The 14,243-nt window shown below is 48.8% G+C and overlaps 1 protein-coding gene and 1 long non-coding RNA gene across 5 annotated transcripts; one reads left to right on the forward strand and one right to left on the reverse strand.

The window, feature by feature from the left end:
• Positions 1-362: 362 nt before the first annotated feature.
• Positions 363-11,842, reverse strand: card9 (caspase recruitment domain family, member 9). Of its 3 annotated transcripts, none has more exons than XM_032577558.1 (14): positions 11,730-11,842; positions 11,514-11,636; positions 11,353-11,422; positions 6,049-6,186; positions 5,861-5,979; positions 5,583-5,789; positions 5,431-5,514; positions 4,124-4,312; positions 3,315-3,440; positions 3,058-3,246; positions 2,933-2,987; positions 829-959; positions 699-748; positions 363-622 (listed from the first exon to the last, which is right to left on the reverse strand). In XM_032577558.1, exons 2-14 carry the CDS (start codon positions 11,625-11,627, stop codon positions 538-540), a joined length of 1,557 nt encoding a protein of 518 aa, XP_032433449.1. In that variant the 5' UTR covers positions 11,628-11,636; positions 11,730-11,842; the 3' UTR covers positions 363-537. The 3 variants fall into 3 exon arrangements, with proteins under 3 accessions (XP_032433449.1, XP_032433447.1, XP_032433448.1); XM_032577556.1 differs by having other exon boundaries at positions 4,124-4,363; XM_032577557.1 differs by having other exon boundaries at positions 4,124-4,363; positions 11,514-11,631; positions 11,730-11,829.
• A 443-nt stretch (positions 11,843-12,285) lies between these two features.
• LOC116729187 (uncharacterized) lies at positions 12,286-14,064 on the forward strand. 2 transcript variants are annotated; one of them, XR_004341104.1, is made up of 3 exons: positions 12,286-13,029; positions 13,102-13,301; positions 13,374-13,454. It is a non-coding gene; the product is annotated as an uncharacterized LOC116729187 (long non-coding RNA). The 2 variants fall into 2 exon arrangements; XR_004341103.1 differs by having other exon boundaries at positions 13,102-14,064.
• Positions 14,065-14,243: the final 179 nt, after the last annotated feature.

Raw genomic sequence — 14,243 nt, forward strand, 5'->3', positions numbered from 1 at the left:
CCTCCTGACCCGCCACCAGTGGGCGTGTTTGAGTGAGACGGTTTTACACCTGAACCGGGCCTGAGTGATGTAGACATGAACCCAGCTGGACCGCTGGAACCAACAGAAACCCACCTGCAGTACCACCGTTCAGCCCAGAGGGCAGCACTGAGACAGTCAGGACAAATTTACACAAAATGTCACAATTAGCACAAAAAACAAAGATGGCTGCCTTAAAGATCAATTTAAGTTTATCTGCAAAACAGCTGCTTGTTTTTCTAACTGATTTAGTTTTATTAAGACAGAAGCTAAACGAACTGCAAACCAGGTGAGAACCTGAAGGTTCTGGTCTGGAGGTCGGGTCCAATATTTAAATAAACCGGTTCAGTTTCTCAGAAATAAAACATTTATTTATCTGAAGAGAAACAGAAAATGTTTCAGAAGTTGTAAAAGATCAGATCAGGAAACATTAGTTTGTTTTGGTGAAACGTCGTCAGAACCGAACCGGATCCTCATCAGAACCGAGTCTGCTGCTGGGTCAGAACCAGTGGACCGACCTCAGTCCGACTCACTGCCGGTGCTGTCCCCCACGTTACAGGCCACCGACTCTCCGCTGGGGAACTTTGACCTCAGGGCTCGCTTCCTGTTGTCATGGAAACCGAAAACCAGGCGTCAGGTTCTGCGGGTCGGGTGAGCGTGGAGAACAAGGTGCCGCTCACCTGAAGTTGGGCCGACTTAGCGTGAAGAATCCGCCGTCCGGCTGCTCGTCCTGCACAGAGGAGGCAAGAGTTCGGCTGAGACCCGGTCCGTTTCCACCGCGATCCGGTTCTGGTGTTACAGCAACGTTACCCATGATGCAACATTGTTGGGCCTGTGGTCCGACTCCCTGGGGCCCCCTGCTGGAGGGCCGTGTTCCTGCGGCGGAGCGGCCGGTTCCTCGTTTTCCCCCGACGTCCCGCTGGGAACCTCCTCGCTGCTGCCTGGACCACCAGAACCAGAACCGGACAGTCAGAACAGCGGAATGGACCGGGCTGCCTTTCACATCATCCTCCTTTAACCCCCCCCCCGCCGCTCTAGCATAAAGGGTAGCCTTAAAGGGACAGCGCCCCCTTTCTGCTCCTCCTTCACAACAACTCTTCAATTTTCACCCAAAAGTTTTTAACCAACATTTTTATTGGTATTTTGTGGAAAATCATAAACTGTAATTCCTCGCTGGTCGGTCTGCAGGCCAGCTGGTTCTAAATAACACAGTTTATTATCTGACCAGGTGAGATGATGATGATGCTGCTGGTCAGTTTGCTCGACTTGAACGAGGAGAAACCGGAACCAGGGCCGGTCCAATCCTCCATGGGGCCCCGAGCCAAATGTGGTTTTGGGTCCCTCTAGTTCTGCTAACAAAGTGGACCGGCTGCAGTCAGCAGTCCGATCATTAGGTCATTCACACACCTGCTATAAACTTATTGCATCTCTAGCTGTTTACATTATAAACATGTTTAATAAGATTCATTTATTGACCAACTGATTTATCCACCAGTTGATTTCTGGGAGCCGATTTCCTTCATTTTGGGGCATCGTGATCAGCTGATACTTACATGTGAAGCTGATCTTAACTTAATCAGCAAAGGTTTATAAATCATCTCTGTCCTCTTCTGCTCTGCAGGGAGACGTTTGACTGACCGACCCACCAGGTCTGAACGTTTACAGTCAATAATATTCACTGTTACCAACTCAGAGACTTTCTTGCTACATTTAGCAACATTTCAGACAAAATAAATTCATATCAGCCAAAATCAGCAGGTCAGGCTTTTAAAGATCGGTAACCAGGGATCGGCCAGAAAACTGCAATCGGTGCAGCTCTACACATATTCATGACATTCTTTGATTAAATTAATTTCTCTTAAGCGTTACTCCAATATCTAAAATTTAATTTATACCAGGTGAGTTTTTCTCCCCTGAGAAAGTGGACCGGTACCGGTACCGGTCTGATTCTGAGCCTTCAAATGATTTTAACAGAAGTTTCTCATAACTTAGAAGTTGATGTAAAAATAATGTTTTTAGCCACTAAATGATTTTGCTCAGCAGCAAACAACATAGAGCAGCTCATCATGTAGCAGCTTGTAGCCTGACGGAAAAACATTTAGCTAACAACGTCAAACATTGACAAGTTTTAATTATTCTTATCAAACTTTATCAAACACGGTTTGAAGCCAAAATAGCTCAGAAATATCCAGAGCCACCATGAGAATCAACTCATTTAAAGTTAAACTCAGTTTCACACAAAGACTCCAGCATAAATGTTTGGCTGCTGAACTGGACCGGTCCGGTCCGGGTCGCTATCAAGTTAGCAGCTTTACTAATCTTTTACTTTACATTACATTAGCAAGGCTCATTAAAACAAACCTTTATCTTGGCTTTTTCTATTCTTCCTCTTTCTTTTCTCCCTCCCTGGAGGTTCAGTCCTTTTCTGAGACATAGTTTTGTTAACTTAACTTCTGACCTTCTGACCTTTGGACTGCACAGCGTGCGGTACCTCCCGCGGCCACCAGGGGCCCCAAGAGCAATTTATGTTTTTCTTTTTATCAATAAAATAATGATTTCTACATAGATTATCAAATATATATTATTGTAAAAACAAAACACTTCATAGTGAAATTGTGTGTTTTTAATATTATAAAGACAGAAATTATTACCAAATAAAAAAATTAAAAAATCAGCTCCACTGAGGGGCCCCCTAGTGGCCCTGGGGGCCTAAGCGGCTGCTTAGTTTGCTTATGCTTTGGGCCGGCCCTGCCAGCCAACGCAGGAATAAACGATCATCGATGACCGTCAAAAATCATCGATGTTTGACGGCCATGATGGCGTCTCAACTTGATCATGTGACCATCTGAACCTGGAGGTGTGACATCATATTTCTGTCTTCAGACAAAACGAAACATCGTTAAAAGTTTCTGACCTTTAGCGGCGCTCTCGCTTGCCTCGTCTTCTTCACTGCTCAAGTTCCTCTCAAACTGTTGAAGGAAGCGCCGTCATTACGTCATCGTTACATCACCATTACATCATCAACCTGCCCCCACCCACCTGCTGGGAGTTGAAGGTCATCTTGCGGAGGCGTGTCCTCAGCTGGAGCTCCTCCCCCTGTGACCTCAGCAGGAGCAGCTCCAGCTTGTCTGTTTTCTCGGCCAGCTGCCGGACGCGCTCCCTGTACCGGTCCTTCTCCTGCAGGTGGAGCCGCGCCTCCTCCTGCTGCTGCGCCTGCGCCACCAGAGCCTGGACACCACCCACAGTCAGTGACATCACCGACCTGCTCTTCGTCCTCCCCTCCTCCTCCTCCTCACCTTGTCCCTCTCTCGGATCACCTCCTCCAGCTGCCGGACCGTCTGCTTGCTCTGCTGCCGGTACATCTTGGCGTCTCCTTTCAGCTGAGCGCAGCGGAGGCTCAGCTCCTCCTTCTCCTCCACGCTCTGAAACAAACACACGCTTCTGTCTGGGCCCTGAATGCATCACAGCTGGAAAAAACTGAACTTGCATGTGTCCATGAATGCACCATGAACAACACCTCGTTGTTCATGAACATGAAACATTTTAGGATTAATCCTGGAGACAAATGCACCTGAATGCATCACCAAAGCTTCCCTGAATGCATCAGACGTTTCCCAGCTTCTGATCCACAGCAAGTCTTTACTTTACTAATCGCATCAGGACAGGAAACGTTTCTCCGTCTTTACAGAAGCTGAAGCTAAACAGCTTTTTAAACTAATTATTATCTTAAATACAAAATTTAATATATAAAAAGAATCTGTATCAGTTAGCGATTAATCGATTGATAATTAGTCAATAATGATTTAAATAATCGCTTCAGTCCTAAACTGAACAGATTTAATATGAAGGAAATTAAATGAAATGCATGAAAGTTAAAGTAACGATGAACCTGAATGCATCAAAGCTGACCCTTCCTGCAGCAGCTCATGTCCCTGAACACATCGCTGCCTGCAGAAACAACCTGGCCTGGTGCAGCCCGGTCCGGTCCAGTCCAGTCCAGTCCAGTCCGCTCCGGTCCGGTCCAGTCCAGTCCAGTCCAGTCCAGTCCAGTCCAGTCCAGTCCAGTCCAGTCCAGTCTGCTCCGGTCCGGTCCTCCTTCTCTCACCTTTGCCCTCTGCTCCTCGGCCTTGTGCAGCTCCCTCCTCAGCCTGAACACGGTGGTCAGGAGGTTCATCTGCGGAGACGCGCGGCCGAGCCGCTGGCCCTCCTTCAGCTCCTCCCTCCTGTCCGGCTTCTTCTCCTCCTGCAGCTCCTCCTGCTGCTTCCCCGGAGGCGGCGCCTCCTGCTGCTCCTCCTGGTCGTTGAGTTGAAGAAAGGCGTCAGAGGGCGGAGTCAGGATTCTGCTCTGGAAGATCGACTCGCATGTTAATCTGAGCTGCAGCTTGAGGGGAAAATCAGCAAAATGAAAACAGAAACACAGTGATGTCATCAAACCATCATGGAGGACACCTGATCACATGTTTTCTGCTGTCTGTGAACTCTGACCCTGAACGCATCACACTGTGGCCCAGCACGGTGGCGGCAGCATCATGGGACGCTGGACGGAGCGAAGTCAGGAGGAAACGAGTTGGAGACAGAAGAAGAGCTGAAACTGGAGGAGTTCACAACCCGCCGGGGAATTATGAACATTTTAATATTTATGAGTGAAATATTTCTAAACTGCCTCATTCTGACCCGGGAGCCGCAGGAACTGAGCATCACCTGAGGACAGGTGATGCTCAGTTCAGCCTCGTTCTTCATTTTCTTCTTCTATGGTGAAGGACGGAGTCCAGCTGCGGCTGGTCCAGTCAAAGTAACAGGTTCAGAGGTGGATCGTATGGTTAGCGTACTGCAGACTGAACTTCCTTATTTCACCATAAAAATGTAACTGAGAACATTTGGTGGAAAATTAGAAATGATTTTAGCGCAAACAGGAAGTGAGTCACATGACCCAACTTCCTGTTTGGTGTGGAAGCAGAAAACGGCAAGAATCGTCTGGAGATGCAGAGACGGACCGAACCGGGTCAGACAGACGGATCCGGGTCAGACAGACGGATCCGGGTCAAACAAACGGATCCGGGTCAAACAGACGGATCCGGGTTAAACAGACGGATCCGGGTCAAACAGACGGATCCGGGTCAAACAGACGGATCCGGGTCAGACAGACGGATCCGGGTCAAACAGACGGATCCGGGTTAAACAGATCTCTTTGGGTTTTCTGAAAACATTCAGGATTTAAACATCCAGAGTTTCTCTGATTGCTGGGAGGAAAAATGAAAGTTTCCTTCCATCAGAACCAGACTTTTCCCAGAACCGAACCGGTCCGGCTGATGAAGCTGTGAGTTTTGGCCCTCCTGGCTTCCCGTACTGCAGCAGCGGGTCGGTACCTGCTGCAGCGGCAGGTCGGTACCTGCTGCAGCGGCGGGTCGGTACCTGCTGCAGCGGCCTCACGGTCCTCCGTTTCAGCAGCCGCGTCTCGCTCTCCGCCCGCAGCACCGTGTGCTTCAGACGCTCCACCTGCACACAGAGGTCAGAGGTCAGCGGGCGCCAGGGCTCCGGGGTCAGAGGGTCGGGGGTCAGCCGACCTCTATCTGCAGGTCCCTGTTGGCCAGCAGGGCGTTGCTCTTGTCCTGCGTCAGGCTGGTGACGTCGGCCATCAGGTTGTAGTTGTGGAGGCGGAGCTTCTTCAGCTCCTCGGTCAGCTGCTCGCGCTCCTCACGCAGCTTCTGCACGCGCTCAGTCAGCTTCTTCAGCTCCCGCTCCTTCAGCTTCTGCTGCCGGGACCACGCCTCCTGCACCGCACACACCTGGTTCAGCCACACACGCACTCACCTGGCCGCGGGCCAGCGGTCGCCATGCCAACCTGTTCCTGGGCCACGGAGCAGGCCTCCTGGCGCCGCCTCCGCTCGTCCTGCAGCACCCTCTGCAGGCGGCTCAGCTCCGACATCAGGAACTGGGTCAGGCCCGATTCTCCCGCCGTGTCTGGACCAACAGAACAGAAGGCGTCAGAGCGGGCGGGTCCGAACGGGCCGGCTCAGGAACCGGACCGACCGATCAGGATGCTGAAGGTCTTGTTGGGTTCCTTCCCCGTGATCCGGCTGTACAGCTGCGGGTAGTCCAGCTCCAGGCTCTCCAGGAACGCCGTGTACCCCTTCATCCCGGTCCGCTGCAGCATGTCCAGCAGCGCTCCTGCACACACCAGTCAGACCAGTCAGAGCTACTGGGAACACACCAGTCAGACCAGTCAGAGCTACTGGGAACACACCAGTCAGACCCAAATTTACAAATTAAAACATTTTGATGAATCAAAGTATAAAATATAAATTTCTGCCTGAATCACAGATCCAGAGTTTATAGATGTTTACAGTCGAATGTTTTCTATTAACAGTTTTCTATGAATTCATCTTTCAATCTAAAAATGATTTTCATCTGAACACAGCAGTTTAAACGACACCAGCTTCCTGCTGGAGAAGGTAGTTTTAATTCAGTTCTGTAGTTTTAGTTCAGTCCTGTAGTTTTAATTCAGTCCTGTAGTTTTAGTTCAGTCCTGTAGTTTTAGTTCAGTTCTGTAGTTTTAATTCAGTTCTGTAGTTTTAGTTCAGTTCTGTAGTTTTAGTTCAGTCCTGTAGTTTTAGTTCAGTTCTGTAGTTTTAGTTCGGTTCTGTAGTTTTAGTTCAGTCCTGTAGTTTTAGTTCAGTTCTGTAGTTTTAGTTCAGTTCTGTAGTTTTAGTTCAGTCCTGTAGTTTTAGTTCAGTTCTGTAGTTTTAGTTCAGTCCTGTAGTTTTAGTTCAGTTCTGTAGTTTTAGTTCGGTTCTGTAGTTTTAGTTCAGTTCTGTAGTTTTAGTTCAGTCCTGTAGTTTTAGTTCAGTTCTGTAGTTTTAGTTCAGTCCTGTAGTTTTAGTTCAGTTCTGTAGTTTTAGTTCGGTTCTGTAGTTTTAGTTCAGTTCTGTAGTTTTAGTTCGGTTCTGTAGTTTTAGTTTAGTTCTGTAGTTTTAGTTCGGTTCTGTAGTTTTAGTTCGGTTCTGTAGTTTTAGTTCAGTTCTGTAGTTTTAGTTCGGTTCTGTAGTTTTAGTTCAGTTCTGTAGTTTTAGTTTAGTTCTGTAGTTTCAGTTCGGTTCTGTAGTTTTAGTTCAGTTCTGTAGTTTTAGTTCGGTTCTGTAGTTTTAGTTTTTAGGTCATATGACAGTTAAAGTGAAGCAGCAAAGGATTATGGGATGTTTAACTGTACATGTCGTCCTTTCTACATTGTGGCAAAAGTTTAGCAAAATAATAAATATAATATCGGTAAATATCGGTTCGATATCGGCCCACATTTTCATGTTGGTGCGTCTCTAATTTGTAATGTTCCTGAACAGATTATTTCCAGGGTCACAAATGTCCACTGCAACATTAATTAATGAAACTTCATTAGTTAAGATGAACCAAGTTCCAGAATACAATTTAATATGAATAAATTAGCAACAATCCTCCATGGGCTGCCACCTTATCGTGGTGGAGGGGTTTGAGTGTCCCAATGATCCTAGGAGCTATGCTGTCTGGGGCTTCATGCCCCTGGTAGGGTCACCCAAGGCAGACAGGTCTGCCTTGAGGGACCAGACAAAGAGCAGCCCGAAGACCCCAATGATGAAGGAAAACTTTGGACTTGGTGTTCCCTCGCCCGGACGCGGGTCACCGGGGCCCCACTCTGGAGCCAGGCCTGGAGGGGGGGCACGATGGCGAGCGTCTGGTGGCCGGGCTTTTACCCATGGAGCCCGGCCGGGCTCAGCCCGAAGAGGAAACATGGGCCCCCCCTCCCATGGGCCCACCACCCGTGGGAGGGGCCAAAGGGGTCGGGTGCAGTGTGGGATGGGTGGCAGCAGAGGGAGGGGACCCTGGCGGTCCGATCCTCGGTTGCAGAAACTGGCTCTTGGGACGTGGAATGTCACCTCTCTGGTGGGGAAGGAGCCGGAGCTAGTGCGTGAGGTCGAGAGGTTCCGACTAGAAATAGTCGGTCTCACCTCGACGCACGGCTCTGGTTCTGGAACCAGTCTCCTTGAGAGGGGCTGGACATACTTCCACTCTGGAGTTGCCCAAGGTGAGAGGCGTCGGGCAGGAGTGGGCATACTTGTTGCTCCCCATCTCGGCGCCTGTACGTTGGGGTTTACCCCGGTGAGCGAGAGGGTAGCATCCCTCCGCCTACGGGTGGGGGGACGGGTTCTGACTGTCGTTTGTGCTTACGGGCCGAACGACAGTTCAGATTACCCACACTTTTTGGAGTTCTTAGAGGGGGTACTGGAGAGTGCTCCTCCTGGGGACTCCCTTGTTCTGCTGGGGGACTTCAATGCTCACGTGGGCAATGACAGTGAGACCTGGAGGGGCGTGGTTGGGAGGAACGGCCCGCCCGACCTGAACTCGAGCGGTGTTCTGTTGCTGGACTTCTGTGCTCGCCATGGATTGTCCATAACGAACACCATGTTCAAGCATAAGGGTGTCCATATGTGCACTTGGCACCAGGACACCCTAGGCCGCAGTTCGATGATCGACTTTGTCATCGTTTCATCGGATCTGCGGCCGTATGTCTTGGACACTCGGGTGAAGAGAGGTGCGGAGCTGTCCACTGACCACTACCTGGTGGTGAGTTGGCTCCGGTGGTGGGGGCGAAAGCCGGTCAGACCTGGCAGGCCCAAACGTGTTGAGAGGGTCTGCTGGGAACGTCTGGCGGAATCCCCTGTGAGACGGAGCTTTAACTCCCATCTCCGGCAAAACTTCGAACACGTCCCGGGGGAGGTGGGGGACATGGAGTCTGAGTGGACCGTGTTCCGTGCCTCCATTGTCGAGGCGGCCGATCGGAGCTGTGGCCGCAAGGTTGTCGGTGCCTGTCGCGGCGGCAACCCTCGAACCCGTTGGTGGACACCTTCGGTGAGGGATGCTGTCAGGCTGAAGAAAGAGTCCTATCGGGCCTTTTTGGCCTGTGGGACTCCGGAAGCAGCTGATGGGTACCGGCGGGCGAAGCGGCATGCGGCTCGGGCGGTTGCTGAGGCAAAAACTCGGGCGTGGGAGGAGTTTGGAGAGGCCATGGAGAAAGACTTCCGTACGGCTTCGAGGCGATTCTGGTCCACCATCCGGCGTCCCAGGGGGGGGGAAGCGGTGCAGCACCAACACTGTTTATAGTGGGGATGGTGTGCTGCTGACCTCTACTCGGGACGTTGTGGGCCGGTGGGCAGAGTACTTCGAAGACCTCCTCAATCCCACCAACATGCCTTCCACTGAGGAAGCTGAGCCTGGGGACTCTGGGTTGGGCTCTCCAATCTCTGGGGGCGAGGTCGCCGAGGTGGTTAAAAAGCTCCTCGGTGGCAAGGCCCCGGGGGTGGATGAGATCCGCCCGGAGTTCCTTAAGGCTCTGGATGTTGTAGGGTTGTGTTGGTTGACGCGACTCTGCAATGTCGCATGGACATCGGGGGCAGTTCCCCTGGATTGGCAGACTGGGGTGGTGGTCCCCCTGTTCAAAAAGGGGGACCGGAGGGTGTGCTCCAATTATAGAGGGGTCACACTCTTAAGCCTCCCTGGCAAGGTCTATTCAGGGGTCCTGGAGAGGAGGGTCCGTCGGATAGTCGAACCTCGGATTCCCTAACCCTAACCCTAACCCTAACCCTCCAAATCCGAGGCCATGGTCTTGAGCCGGAAAAGGGTAGAGTGCCTTCTCCGGGTCAGGGGGGGTGTCCTGCCCCAAGTGGAGGAGTTTAAGTATCTCGGGATCTTGTTCACGAATGGGGGAAGAAGGGAGCGGGAGATCGACAGGCGGATTGGCGCAGCGTCTGCTGTCAAGCGGGCGCTGTACCGGTCCGTCGTGGTGAAGAGAGAGCTGAGCCAAAAAGCGAAGCTCTCGATTTACCGGTCGATCTACGTTCCCACCCTCATCTATGGTCATGAGCTTTGGGTCATGACCGAAAGAACGAGATCGCGGATACAAGCGGCCGAAATGGGTTTTCTCCGTAGGGTGGCTGGGCTCTCCCTTAGAGATAGGGTGAGAAGCTCAGTCATCCGGGAGGGACTCAGAGTAGAGCCGCTGCTCCTTCACATCGAGAGGAGCCAGTTGAGGTGGCTCGGGCATCTGGTCAGGATGCCTCCTGGACGCCTCCCTGGTGAGGTGTTCCGGGCACGTCCCACCGGGAGGAGGCCCCGGGGAAGACCCAGGACACGCTGGAGGGACTATGTCTCTCGGCTGGCCTGGGAACGCCTCGGGATTCCCCCGGAGGAGCTAGAAGAAGTGGCTGGGGAGGGAAGTCTGGGCCTCCCTTCTGAAGCTGCTACCCCCGCGACCCGACCCCGGATAAGCGGAAGAAGATGGATGGATGGATGGATGGATAAATTAGCAACATGCATTAGGTAACTGCAGTGGCTGAACCAGAGTCTGGTAGTTTGTCTGAATGGGAAAAGTCCCGTTTCTTCAGGCCAGCTCTCCTGTCACTGTAACGCACAAGAAGAAGAAACAAACCGGATCCTGAAACTCTGGATGAGTTTCTGTTTGATACCAGAAGCAAAGAAAAGAAGTGAAGCAGGAAGCAGGAAGCAGCGTTACATCAGATCGGTAAATTATATTCCAACAACTTCCACATTCATGATCACCTGATGTGATGCTTCACTATGACTGAACTCACAGGACCATCGTAAAACCCAAACTGTTCCCCTCCATGAATAATCCCACAGATTATTCCTGCTGCTCAGCATAATCTGCCTCATGCTGTCTGGTTTCAGGGGTTCTGCTGCAGGTTCTCCGGTTCTTTCTGTCTTTTTCTTGACAGAAATGTTTCCACTTCATGTTCTAAATTTAACTGACAGCCAATCAGAAATATGAGCAAAACAAATATTTCATTAAATTTAACAGATTTTTACTTAATGACTGAAAAGCAGATTAGATTTTATGATAAAACATATAATCACTGATCAATAAGGTGAAACATCTTTTCACCCAGTTAACGTCTGAACTAAATCTTTAAAAGTCCAAACGATGAACCATGATTAATCGATTACTGGAAAATAGTCAACTAATTTAGTAATCGATTATTAGTTACACAGTGGCTGAAAGAACAGAGCAGGAATTAAACCTGAACGAAACAAATCTACATTTTCCATCGTTTAAGATAAAAAAACCTTTTCTGTAAATCTGTTCAAAACTCCTCCATGTTTCTAACATTAAATAATCACAAATAAAAGAATCTGCAGAATCCACCAAGATTCTGATTCGACTGATTAATAATCAGATCAATAGATTAATTGATCACTATGATAACTGTAGCTGCAGCCGTGTTTGAAAGGTTCTGACTCAGGTTCTGGTTCAGGTTCTGGTCTTACTGGATCCGGACTGTGAGAACGTACCGACTTTCCTCCGGCGGATGACCAGGGCGGGGTCGTTGAAGAGCTGCTCCTCATCCTCAGCGCTGATCACCTGCCAGGAACCAGAACAACGTCCAATCAGAACCGAGGACCGTGAGGAGCCCAGAGCTGGTCAGGAGGAAGAGGAGGAGGAGGAAGAGTACCTGGCACTGGCGGAGGTAAGGAGTGATTCTGGACGGGTCGATGGTTTTAATCAGCAGCATCCTGAAGTCATCCAGCTGCAGCCAGCAGAGGTCATCCTCGCTCACTCCCTCCATCCTGCTGTCCTAGTCAAAGTATTAAGATCATGATCAGAGTACAGAGCGAGCAGCAGCAGCAGGAGGAAGAGGAGGAGGAGGAGGAGGAAGGCCACCGGTTACCTGCTGAGCTCCAGCGCCGCTCTCCGTCTCTGTGATGCTCTGGGCTTCTGGGAAGATGTTGGTGGAACTTCTTGTTTCTTTGAAAGACTCCGCCCCTTTCTGACTGAGAGCGATGTGATTGGTTCAAGCTCCTCCAATCACATCACAGAGAAGCCTGAAGCTGTAGAGACTCTGCAGTCACTGCTGATAATTTGAGTCCTTTAAAAGATTCATATTTACTGTTTGGGAAACTTTAGAGCGAATTAAAATGTATAATCTGAGTTTATTAATCTGTTTGTTTCTTTATTTGTAAACACGATGAGTTAGTTGGTTTTGTTCAGTTCATTCAAACACAAAGAGGCCAATAGAGGAACCAGGGCTGGATTAGAGAAGTTAGAACAGGAATAAGCTGCTGGCAACAGGAAGCGCCAGCTGACAGATTCAGGAAGTCCTTTCACAGCTCATTCCTGAAAGTTATGACAAAAGATATATATGCAATCATAAAAATCACCAAGATGCTCTTTCCTGAAATAAACCGGTGTATGGCAAGCCGATTGGGCCACAAGTCACTGCTTCTTGCCATACATAAAACATCTTGGGGAGGAATGTTGCTGTCATGAAAATATATGTGGGAAGAAATCTAAATAGAAGTGTCATCAAAGTTTGTTTAGCTTAAAATAAATCTGATGAGTTCAAGGATATTAAGTAGGGAGAAAACAATATGATTTCCTCACTTTTAAAGGACAAATTAACATATTTCACATAATCGGTGAGTTTGATTTAAAACCTTCCTGGTTGGGTTTAAACTGGTGCAATGGAGCCAGATGGAGATCCAGGAACCGTTACTCATTACACAAAATGAAAGAAAAATAAACCATAACTCCTGTTTTCACCGAAATGTCCGTACACAGAAAATACATACACGTTATGTGAGAAAATATTCCTAATACACTTCATATGTCCTCAAATTCATATATGTACATGATCTTGTATGTTAGTCATGAATAAAATAATAAAATAATGCTTTGAACTATGGAACAAAGGAAATTATTACCCTGTAAATATTATTTCATACAGGATGTCAGGGTCTGCATTTTGTTTCCGTTTTATTTTGGGTTTTTTTTGGTTTGAGTTTTTTTTTTCCTGCCGTTGGAACTGGCATTCCTCATGACATCCACCAGAGGTCGCCAACAGACAGAGCCCCTGGAAGGCTGCTGAGTTCAACCCGTCTACACACCTGCAGCTTGTTTTGGAGGGCGTGGATTATGGATTTAAGCAGCAGCTCCTCTCCGTCTCATCGCCTGAGTGTTTGCTTACTTCGGTAACAACTCGTTCCAGAACCAGGCTCTCTGTGATCTGTTCCGCTCTAACCCTTTGTTGTCTTCCTCGTCAGATATCCTGCTGTTCCCTCGCGGTTCTGGCGAAGAGCAGTCCTCCCCGAGTTCAGTGCGCGCCTGTGCTCCCCTCGTTGTGGATTCCCTACCTCCTGTGTCCTCCCTCGACGCTGTCGGTGCTACCGGTCAGAAGCCACCCCTCGTGTGTCCACCCTTTCCTCTCGTCGATCCCTCTCTGGTGGAACCCCCCTCATTCCAAGTAAGACAGACTCTGGAATATTCCCGAAGGATTTTCTCCTCACTGCTCTGACCCTGCTTCTCCCGTTGGTAGCAAGACGACCCGGTCATCAGCACCAGGAGTCGCGTCCTGACCCCTCCCCTGACTTCAATAAACTGATTATTGTGCACTTTATCGTTCTCTCTGATTGTGTTCTTGCATGTGGGTTCGTAAAGTAAAACTCAACATGACACAGGAATGAAACAGAAAACCATCCTCCTGTTACTCATACAAAACAAAACCCAGTGCTTTCATGAACATATGAACATAATCCAAGTTTTATCATTATAACAAAGGAATGTTTATAAAATGAACAAATCATGTTGTTTTTAACAGCTAACAACACAAAACTTGACTGAATCTTTCTAAATGCTTTTCTCTGCTTATGAACAGAAGAACCGTGTTTCTGAGGACCGGGTTCCATTTCTGTTTCTGTTGCTTGTTTTGATGAATGTCTGTGTAGAATGGTGCCATCATGGACACATTCAGGGTTTCTCTGCTCATCTGGGTCAAAATGTCCACAGGGAAATGAACCAAACCCACTGGGAGACTTCCTGGGCTCAGTTTGATGTTCTCTCAGCTCATGTGAGGGTTTTCTCAGGGTACTCCTACAGTGAAACACAAATGTTTGGCTTTCATGTTGACATCATGTCCAGGATTTTTCCACTCTATTTTGACATCAAATTCTGTAAAGTCTCCAATAACTTGACAACAAATCAATAAATTAATCAATTATTGAACAAACCTTTAAGGATGTAAATTATATCACCTTTTTCAGGTTGCTAAATACTGACAGGATTGGCAATTTGTACAGATGTTCCTGAAGTTGGAATTCACCAAGTCACTGTTTTGATTCTGACTGGGAGTGTCAGAGTTACCCAGAGTTCAAAATCCAATATGGCTGCAAAAGTAACCAAAGTAAAT

This window comes from Xiphophorus hellerii, chromosome 12, assembly GCF_003331165.1.
Source record: "Xiphophorus hellerii strain 12219 chromosome 12, Xiphophorus_hellerii-4.1, whole genome shotgun sequence".
Classification (NCBI taxonomy): domain Eukaryota; kingdom Metazoa; phylum Chordata; class Actinopteri; order Cyprinodontiformes; family Poeciliidae; genus Xiphophorus; species Xiphophorus hellerii.

Bases quoted from the DNA above. Each gene is read 5' to 3' on its own strand.
- card9 (XM_032577556.1), bottom strand. From the start codon at position 11,627: ATGGAGGGAGTGAGCGAGGATGACCTCTGCTGGCTGCAGCTGGATGAC. The intron at 5,790-5,860 runs GTTGGCATGGCG...TGTGCGGTGCAG, and splicing joins GCTCCGTGGCCCAGGAACAG to GAGGCGTGGTCCCGGCAGCA. The intron at 749-828 runs GTAACGTTGCTG...TCCTCTGTGCAG, and splicing joins CCAACAATGTTGCATCATGG to GACGAGCAGCCGGACGGCGG.